The sequence below is a fragment of the Pelodiscus sinensis genome, unplaced genomic scaffold (genome assembly GCF_049634645.1).
Source record: "Pelodiscus sinensis isolate JC-2024 unplaced genomic scaffold, ASM4963464v1 ctg86, whole genome shotgun sequence".
Taxonomy (NCBI): domain Eukaryota; kingdom Metazoa; phylum Chordata; order Testudines; family Trionychidae; genus Pelodiscus; species Pelodiscus sinensis.
Genome location: NW_027465973.1, coordinates 186215 through 196079, shown reverse-complemented (window position 1 = coordinate 196079; position 9865 = coordinate 186215). Strand labels below are relative to the sequence as shown.

The 9865-nt window shown below is 58.2% G+C and overlaps 1 protein-coding gene across 1 annotated transcript; it reads right to left on the bottom strand.

The window, feature by feature from the left end:
* Positions 1–1600: 1600 nt before the first annotated feature.
* LOC142825588 (leukocyte immunoglobulin-like receptor subfamily B member 2) lies at positions 1601–6332 on the bottom strand. The gene is made up of 4 exons (XM_075917497.1): positions 5299–6332; positions 4145–4180; positions 3596–3868; positions 1601–3451 (listed from the first exon to the last, which is right to left on the bottom strand). The coding sequence occupies exons 1-4, from the start codon at positions 5327–5329 to the stop codon at positions 2856–2858; spliced, it is 936 nt and encodes a 311-aa protein (XP_075773612.1). The 5' UTR covers positions 5330–6332; the 3' UTR covers positions 1601–2855.
* Positions 6333–9865: the final 3533 nt, after the last annotated feature.

Sequence of the window (9865 nt, the reverse complement as noted above, 5' to 3'; positions counted from 1 at the left end):
AACGTCCAGCTCCCGGATTCCGACTCCATCTTTACACAGCCACAGCCTCCTGCCCCGGCACCGCCACGGACAGCGGATGGTGACGGCTGCCCCCCCAGCGACCCCCCCACTGGGGCTGACGGAGATGGAGGGTCTGGGCGCAGGGAGCTCTGTGTTCACACAGGGACAGGAGTGAGCTGGGCAGACCCAACCCCTCCCCGTGTGTCTGGGACCGACCCCTCGCACGCCCCCAGGGACAGCGCCGGGGTCACAGACACCGCCCTGCCCCCACTGCCTGTTAATCCTGGGGCAATCTGGACCCCCTAGGCCAGTCCTGGAGGGTTGGCAGCCCCAGGACGCGCAGAATTCACTTAACCTGCAAGAACAGGTTAGGCGCTATTTAGAAAAGCTAAATACACAAATCCATGGGCCCGGATTTAGTACATCCGAGGGTGCTGAGGGAATTGGCAGATGTCATTGCAGAGCCTTTGGCCGTTATCTCAGAAAACTGGTGGAGATCGGGAGATCCCGGAGGATTGGGAAAAGGCAAACGTAAGTGCCCATCTTTAAAAAACGGAAGAAGGACGATCCAGGGAACTACAGACCAGACAGCCTCACCTCAGTCCCCGGAAAAAGTCCTGGAGGGGATCCTCAAGGAATCCATTCTGAAGCACTTGGAAGAGGGGAAAGTGATCAGGAATAGTCAGCATGGAGTCACCAAGGGCAAGTCCTGCCTGACCAACCTGATTAGCTTCTATGATGAGGTAATTGACTCTGTGGACGTGGGGAAGCCAGAGGGTGATATACCTGGACTTTAGCAAAGCTTTCGATACCGTCTCCCACAATATTCTTGCCAGCAACTTAAGGGAGTATGGATGGGAGAAATGGACTGTAAGGTGGATAGAAAGCTGGCTAGATTGTCTGGCCTAACGGGTAGTGATCAATGGCTTGATGTCTGGCTGGCGATCAGTTTCTAGCGGAGTGCCCCAAGATACGGTTCTAGGACCGGTTTTGTTCAACATCTTTATTAATGATCTGGGTGAGGTCGTTATACCCTCAGCAGGTTAGTGGATGACACTAAGCTGGGGGAGACATAGATACGTTGGAGGACAGGGGTGGGGTCCCAAGTGACCTAGACACATTGGAGGATTGGGCCAAAAGAAATCGGATGAGGTTCAACAAGGACAAGTGCAGAGTCCTGCCCTTGGGATGGAAGATCCCAAGCATTGTTACAGGCTGGGGACCGACGGGCTAAGTAGCAGTTTGGCAGAAAAGTACCTGGGGATTACAGCGGATGAGAAGCTGGATATGAGCCAACAGTGGGCCCTTGTAGCCAAGAAGGCTAATGGCATATTAGGGTGCATTAGGAGAAGCATTTCCAGCAGATCTAGAGAAGTCGTTATTTCCCGTTTTTCGGCACTGGTGAGGCCACACTTGAGCTACATCTAGACTGGCACGATTTTCCGCAAATGCTTTTAATGGAAACGTTTTTCAGTTAAAAGCATTTACGGAAAAAAGCGTCTAGATTGGCACGGACGCTTTTCCGCAAAAGCACTTTTTGTGGAAAAGCGTCCGTGCCAATCTAGACGCGGTTTTGCGCAAGAAAGCCCCGACCGCCATTTTCGCCATCGGGGCTTGTTTGCGCAAAACACGTTTTAGCTGTCTCCACTGGCCCTCTTGCGCAAAAACATTTCCGGAAAAGGGCTTTTGCCCGAACGGGAACGTCAAAGCATTTGCGCAAGAAGCACTGATTTCGGCCAATAGAACGTCAGTGCTTTTGCGCAAAATCAAGCGGCCAGTGTAGACAGCTGGCAAGTTTTTGCGCTTGCCAGTCTAGACGCAGCCTTGGAGTCTTGCATCCAGTTCTGGGATCCCCACTATGGAAAGGATGGGGACACATTGGAGAGAGTCCAGCAGAAGGTGACCGAAATGATGAGCGCATGACCTGCGAGGAGAGGCTGAGGGATCTGGGTTTGTTTAGTCTGCAGAAGAGAAGAATTGGGGGGAGTTGGGGAACTGAAGGAACTGCTATGGAAGAGGCTGGAGAGAGGCTGTTCTCAGTGGGGGCAGATGGCAGAACAAGGAGCAATGGGCTCCAGTTGCAGTGGGGGAGGTCTAGGTTGGACATTAGGAAAAACTCTTTCCCTAGGAGGGTGGGGAAGCACTGGGACGGGTTCCCCAGGGAGGGGTGGAATCTCCATCCCTAGAGGTGTTTAAGTCCCGGCTTGAGGAAGCCTTGGCTGGGCTGATTGAGTCGGGGTTGGTCCTGCCTTGGGCAGGGGGCTGGACTCGGTGACTCCTGAGGTCTCTGCCCGCCCTGGGATTCTAGGACTCTGGTTTTACTCCGCAGAAAAGACACGTTGCCTCAGCGGCGCTGCAGTTCCGCCTTCCCCCGCCAGAGGCCGCTATGGCACCAGAGCAGCCGGCAGCTCCGCGGCCTTTCCACGCCCTCTGGTGGCGAGAGGCGGAACTGCAGCACTTCTGTATTGGGGGGGGGGGGGATTTCCAGGCCTGCCCTGGGCTGCAGGGAAGCACAAGTGCAAAGTAGCACCCTGACAGCACCTGCCCATGGAGCCAGGCTGGGACAGGGAGGGGCCCACAGGGCTGCTGGGGGGGTCACACACTGGGGTTCTGAATGCAGAGTGTGGGGTGACAGCATTGAGTCTGGGGACAGGGGCTGCAGGGACACAAGGGGATGGGGGGATGTGGGGACAGGGCTGAATGGGACAGGCTTGGGGTAGACCACTGTCTGCATGGGGGGGGCTTCCTAAGTCCCTAACAACCCCCTGCCCCCCCCCCACACACGAATCCTTCTCCCACCCCACCCCTCGCCCTCCAGGAGCTATAACTGCCCGGGGGGGGGGGGGGGAGTGTGTTCAGGGCTGGGGATGGCTGGGCAGCCCCTGGACCTGACTCCTGTGTGTCCCCAAAGGACAAGTCTGGGGGAGCAGCCCCTTGGGAAAGACCCTCTGACCTGCAGCTCCGCCCGGGGCAGGGATCCCCGCCTCCTTCAGCCCTGAATCTGCAGCGGCTGCTGTGGCCGCTTGTCTGGGGACCCCCCAGCGGCTCGGTGCCCGCTCCCTGTCCGGGCAAGGACAGAGCCCACCTCTGAGCGTCCCGTCAGGACCACGACCCCCTGAGGGCCCAGCCGGGGGTGGGGATGCTGAGCCGGGCCCCTCACCTGCTACCACCAGCTCCACGGGGTCGCTGGGCCGGGACCGGACGGCCGGGTCCCACGGGGTGCGATAATAGCAGCGGTAGCTCCCCGCGTCCTGCCGGCTCACGTTGCGGATGGGAAACCCGGCCACGTCCCTCGCGGGCTCCACCTCCTGCAGCGCGTGCAGGGTCCCCTCTTTGGACAGCAGGAACCTCATGTTCTGGGGCCCGCCCCAGCACCAGATGTTCACGGCTCCCCCCAGGGCGACCCGCCTGCTGGGGCGCAGGGAGATGGAGGGTTTGGGGTAGTAGGTCTCTGCAGTGGGAAAGGGACAGGCCGTGAGACAGACCCCGGCACGGTCACGGCGCCCGCCCCCTGCTGGGCTGACGGCAGCACCTGGCCCGAGTGCCCCCTTGACCCCCCCAGTGCGGGGTGGGGGCGCCGGGCCGGGCCCCTCACCTGCCACACTGATGTGTAGGGTGTCGGAGTCGTACGCCCACTGGAACAGCCACCATCCGGCGCGGGACTCGCAGCTGTAGCTCCCTGCGTCTTCCTGCCTGGCGCTGCGGATGGTGAATTCGCCCCCGTCCCCGGCGGGATACAGCTCCCGGAATTCGGCTCCGTCTTTATACAGAAATAAACGGCCCCCGAACCGGCAGCAGCAGCGGATGGTGAGGGCTCCCCCCGGGGCGATCACCTCGCCGGGGCTGGCGGAGATGGAGACTCGGGGCTCTGCGCTCACACAGAAATAGGAGTGAGCTGGGGAGAGCCCAGCCCCTCCCGTGTGTCTGTGACCGGCCCCTCGCACCCAGGCCCAGGGGTAGCGCCGGGGTCACAGACACCTCCCTGCCCCCACGGGGCCCAGCGGGCTGGGTCCGATCTCAGCCCCCGGGTCAAACCGGAGTCACCCCCGACTGCCCTGACAAGGAGATTGAACTGAGGTTTGGGGGAGGGTTCAGCTCTTCCCCCCCTTCACAATCAAGTCTCCCCAGCCCCAGGGGTACTCACCTCCCCGCGCCCCGCTCTGCCCCGCCAGCCAGCAGCCTGGGGAGGAGACGGGTCGTTAGGGGCCAGAGCCCTGAGCAAGTGGATCCCGCGCCAGGGCCCTTTGGTGTGTGAACGCTGCGAGCTGGAGAGGGGGGACGGGCTTCGCAAGCTGCCCTGACCCAGCACAGGCAGCCCATGAGGTTCCCCCCCCCCCCCCCGCCGCTTCCAGTGCTCAGAGCAGCACATGGCCCCGCAGCCGGCCGCTCTGAGCGGGGTGGGGCAGGCAGGAAGCCTGAGGGACCGGCTGGGCTGCTGGCCGGGAGTCACCCGGGTAAACGCCTCCCAGCCAGAGCCTGCTCCTGGAATCCCAGCCCTTCCCTCCCTCCAGCCCTCTGCCCCTCCCTCTTGCACCCCCACCCCTTCCCACACATGGGCCCCCAATCTCCTGCCCCCGCCTCCCTCTAGCATCCAACCTCCATCCCAGACCTGCACCTGCCACTACGGTCATGGCAGAGTGCGGCCCTCGGCATCTCACCCAGGTCTTGTCTACCCCTGCCCTACACCCTGGTCTCAGACCCCCCCCCCCATGGGCACATGCCCTGGTCTCAGACCTCCCCATGGGCACATGCCCTGGTCTCAGACCCCCCCATGGGCACACGCCCTGGTCTCAGACCCCCCCATGGGCACATGCCCTGGTCTCAGACCTCCCCATGGGCACATGCCCTGGTCTCAGACCCCCCCATGGGCACATGCCCTGGTCTCAGACCCCCCCATGGGCACACACCCTGGTCTCAGACTCCCCCATGGGCACATGCCCTGGTCTCAGACCCCCCCATGGGCACACGCCCTGGTCTCAGACCCCCCATGGGCACACGCCCTGGTCTCAGATCCCCCCCCCATGGGCACACGCCCTGGTCTCAGATCCCCCCCCCCATGGGCACACGCCCTGGTCTCAGATTCCCTCCCCCCCTCCATGGGCACACGCCCTGGTCTCAGGCCCCCCCATGGGCACATGCCCTGGTCTCAGACCCCCCCATGGGCACACGCCCTGGTCTCAGATCCCCCCCCCATGGGCACACGCCCTGGTCTCAGATTCCCTCCCCCCCTCCATGGGCACACGCCCTGGTCTCAGACCCCCCCCATGGGCACACACTCTGGGTATCTCCAGTACTCACCGAGGAAGAGGATGCTGAGAGCAGATGCCATGATGACCAGTGAGGGTCCCCTCAGCGCTGCCACCAACGCCCTGGTGCCCGGCTCCACTGAGCCCCGAATGAGGAACTCGGCTGGTGGCTGCACCTCCAGGAAGCCGGGGATGGCTCATTCCTTCCTGCATCCCACACTTCTTGTCTCTAATTTGCCGGCCAAATCTGTTGGAGGCAAAATAAGCAGCAGTCCCTGTGACACCCAGGAAGCCCTGGGACCGCCAGCCTGGCCCCGCGTCACGTAGCTCGTAGCTTCGCCGAGTCTCTGTGCGGGGGTGAGGAGAGCTCTCGCTCTGTGTGCCCCGCAGACTCGGGGCAGGTGGGCCGGGAGCCAGGAGATCTCTGGGTTTGGTCGCTAGCTCCGTGCAGATCCCCTTCCCCCGTGACATGCCGGGTTCAAGCAGCCAGCGACCTGTGACATCACTGGGTTGTGATGGGAACACACAAACCGTTGTTGCACCCCCCGTTCCGCGCTTGCGCCGACTCTTGTGCTAAGTGCGTCGCGGGAGGCGTCTCTCGGAAGCTCGCGATTCGCCGGTTCTGTGTACACGGCTCATGTGCATCTGTCAGCTTTGGACTTGAAGTTAGGAGTCTTGGCTCTGTACTTGTAGGTCAGATGTTCGCTCCTGGGAGATGATCACCGGCGTCGCCCACCTAGTGTGAAAGGGCGGCTGGCCAAGTGAGGAGCAGCTCTTGACTGACAATGCACCTCAGGTGCTGCCAGTCCACGCTGGAAGAACTTTGCTGTGAACGTTCTTGTGCAACAAGAGAGAAAGATCTTGGAGTCATCGTGGACGGTTCTCTGAAAACATCCACTCAGTGGGCAGCGGCCGTCAAAAAAGCAAACAGGATGTTAGGAATCATTAAGAATCATTGCCTCTATATAAAACCAAGGTACTCCCACATCTTGAATCCTGCGTATGGACGTGGGCGCCTCATCTCAAAAACAGACCTCTTGGCATTGGAAAAGGTTCAGAAAAGGGTCACAAAAATGATGAGGGGCTTGGAACGGGTCCTATGTGAAGAGAGATTTAAAAGACTTGGACTTTTCAGCTTCGAAAAGAGAAGACTGAGGGGGGATAGGAGAGAGGTCTATACAATCACGAGTGGTGTGGACAAAGCGAATAAGGAAAAGTTATTTACTTGTTCTCATAACATAAGAACTAGGGGTCACCAGATGAAATGAAGAGGCAGCAGGTTTAGAACAAACAAAAGAAGTTTTTCTTTGCGCAGCGCTCAGTCAACCTGTGGAACTCCTCGCCAGGGGATGTGGTGAAGACTAGGACTTTTTTACCTTAAAAAAGAGCTAGATAGATTCATGGCAATGAGGTCAATCAATGGTGACCCTAGCCTCTGTTTGTCTGGAAATGGATGACAGGAGAAGGATCAGTTGTGTTCACTCCCTCTGGGGCATCTGGCACTGGCCACTGTGGGCAGATAGGACACTGGGCTGCATGGATCTTTGGTCTGACCCAGTCTGGCCGTTCTTATGTTCTTATGCTTTATAGAGGAGGACCCCCAGTTTGGGGCTGTCAGTAGCCCTGTCTTTAAGCAATTCGCACTGACTTTGCCCTCTCCACAAACCCACAATATTGCATGACCCATATAGGCACATAGCTCATGCAATTAAAGGATGGTGGGCAGAGTTAAGGGTGATCAAGACATTGCAACTGCAGCATTTCCTGGTGCTGGAGGATTTGACTCTGCTCACTCGGCAAACCTGACCACGTGTGACATGAGCCGTGGCACCATGCGAGACTCATGCACTGGGAGAGTCTCTTCTCTGCATGGCCACATACAAGCTCCTGGGGGCAGAGACAGATGATGAGTCAGAGGGGCCCATATCACCCCGGGCCCAGCCCTGGGGGAGTAGTGTAGAAGGGAGTGTCACCTGCTCTAGGACACCACCCCTGATGTGGCTATAAACTTAACCGGAGTCAGCCCTAGAGGGAGAAGGAAACCTTCAGGAAACTCAGAGAGCTGGTAGATAAGGGCCCATGGTTAAGCAAGACTAAAAGGAAAAACAACTGAAGAGAGTTGGCAGTTTTTCAAAGGGACATTATTACTGGCTAGGAGGTATGGCAAGAGACCACCCTCCTTAACCAGAAGATCTCAAATGATCTAAAAATCCAAAAAGAGTTCCACAAAAAGTGGAAACTCGGACAAAGAACACAGATGAATAGAAGCAAATAACACACGTGTGTAGGGGCCAGATTAGAAAGGCGGAGGCACAAAACGATCTCATTCTGGCTAGAGACAGGAAAGGTGACAAGAAGACATTCTACAAATCGATTAGAAGCAAGAGGAAGACCAAGGACAGGTGGCCCATTGCTCAGTGAGGAGGGAGAAACAATAACAGAAAACATGGAAATGGCAGAGGTGCTTAATGACTTCTTTGTGCCGGGTTTCACCAAGAAGGCTGGTGGTGGCGGGATGCCTGACATAGGGAATGCCGGTGGAACGGGGCAGGTTCAGAAGTTAAAATAGGAAAAGAACAAGTTAAAAATTCCTTAGAAAAATGAGATGCTTTCAAATCCCCAGGGCCTGGTGAAACACATCCAAGAATACTCCAGGCGCCGCTAGAGGAGGTGTCTGAGCCTTTCGCTATCATCTTTGAAAAGTCATGGAAGTCGGGAGAGGTGCCAGAAGACTGGAAAAGGGCAAAGATCGTGCCCAGCTAGAAACGGGAAATAGGAACAACCCAGGGAACTACAGACCAGGCAGTTTAACATCTGTGCCAGGGAAGATAATGGAGCAAGTAATTAAGGAATTAATCTGCAAACATCTGGAAGATAATAAGATGAGAGGTAACAGCCGACATGGATTTGTAAAGAACAAATCATGTCAGACCAGTTGCATAGTTTTCTTTGCTAGGATGACAAGCCTTGTGAGAGGCGGTGGATGTGGGATACCTAGACCTTAGAAAGGCATTTGACATGGTCTCGCATGACCTTCTTATCAACAAACGAGGGAAATACAACCTAGATGGGGCTACTGTAAGGAGGGCGCGTGACTGGCCGGATAACCGTTCTCAGAGAGTAGTTATCAGTGGCTCAGAGTCATGCTGGAAGAGCATAGCCAGTGGGGCTCTGCAGGGGTCTGTTTTGGGGGGCGATTCTGTTCAATGTTCTTCATCCGCAATTTCGCTATTGGCACAGAGAGGACGCTTATTAAGTCTGCAGATGATTCCAGGCTGGGAGGGGTTGCCAGTGCTTTGGAGGAGGGGTCCTGATTCAGACTGCTCTGGACAAGCTGGAGAAATGGTCTGAGGCAAACAGGCTGAGGTTCAATAAGGAGAAATGCAGAGTCCTCCACGTAGGGAGGAACAGTCAGTGTCGCACACACCCAATGGGAAGTGACTGTCTAGGAAGGATGCTGCAGGAAGGGATCTAGGGGCCAGAGGGGACCACAAACTAAATATGAGTCAACCCAGTGGGTAGGAGCCGGCGCCAGTCCGGGCTCGGTCAGGTCGGTTCCCCCTGTGGGAACAGAACCAGCGTCTGTCAGGAAGCGGGGAGGGGCTGGAACAGTGACTCAGGGATCACTCCCCATCTCGACTCAGCATCCGTTGTCACTGCCATTCCTGGGGACGGGGGGGGACGGGGTTTCAGTGCTGGGGGTGGTGCCAGCTGAGCCATCCCTGGACCCTGACTCCTCTGTGCATCCCCAGAGCAGGGAATTGCCCCCCCGGGCCCCCTGCTCCGCTGCTCACCTGGGGGCCAGGCTGCCCCCTCCCTCAGCCCCGAACCTTCTGCTGCCCCCTGCACTGAGAACCCCACCCCCCACCCCAGTGATGTATCCTGCTCCCTGGCTAAGTGCCCCCTCTGCCGGGCCCAGCGCTCTGGGCATGGGACTGTGGGTTCAGCCCTGCAAGCCAAGCCTCGGGGGCGTCTCAGAGGAACCCCGACTCCCTGCTCAGCCAGCCTGGCCTGGCCCATGAGACTGACCTGAGCCACCATGGACTGGGAGCTACGCACCAGCTGCAGGTCCTGCCTCTGTGTGTGTGTGTGTGTGTGTGTGTGTGTGTGTGTGAATTATGCACCATCTGCAGGGTCTGCCTTTGTCTTTCTGTGTGTGTGTGTGTGTGTGTGTGTGTGTGTGCGCGCGCATGCAGATGCTTACTGCTTCTCTGCTGTGTTCTCAATAAACACAGTGTATTGCCTTTTCCCCGTGTGCTTATGAACATAACAAATATTCCATTTGGGGTGAAACCTGCCTGGATTCATTTCATATGCTGGGGGGGGGGCGGTCACTGGAGAGGTGCCAGATCAGCTTGGTGGGTCAGGGCTTGAGAGAGCCCCACCCCCCAGCGCACAGCCCCTGCTTGGCTGCCCCCCCAATGACCGGGGAGCTGTGCTGCCCACCACAAAGCAACCCATGGGGCACAGCTCTGGGAGAAAGGTGCGGGGGATGGGGAGCCGGGGATAACAGCCCCATGAATCCCGCCTGTCTGCCTGAGTCGGCAGAGAGCCTGGGGGAAGGGCTCAGGAGCAGGGATCCCTTCCACAGGGGGCTGCCCAGCACGGCGTTAACCCTG

Excerpts from the sequence above, each read along its gene's own strand:
- LOC142825588 (XM_075917497.1), bottom strand. The coding sequence starts at position 5,329 with ATGGCATCTGCTCTCAGCATCCTCTTCCTCG. Across the intron at positions 4,181-5,298 it reads TCTCAGCATCCTCTTCCTCG|GCTGCTGGCTGGCGGGGCAG; the intron begins GTGAGTACTGGA and ends TCTCCTCCCCAG. Across the intron at positions 3,869-4,144 it reads GCAGAGCGGGGCGCGGGGAG|AGCCCCGAGTCTCCATCTCC; the intron begins GTGAGTACCCCT and ends GTGTGAGCGCAG.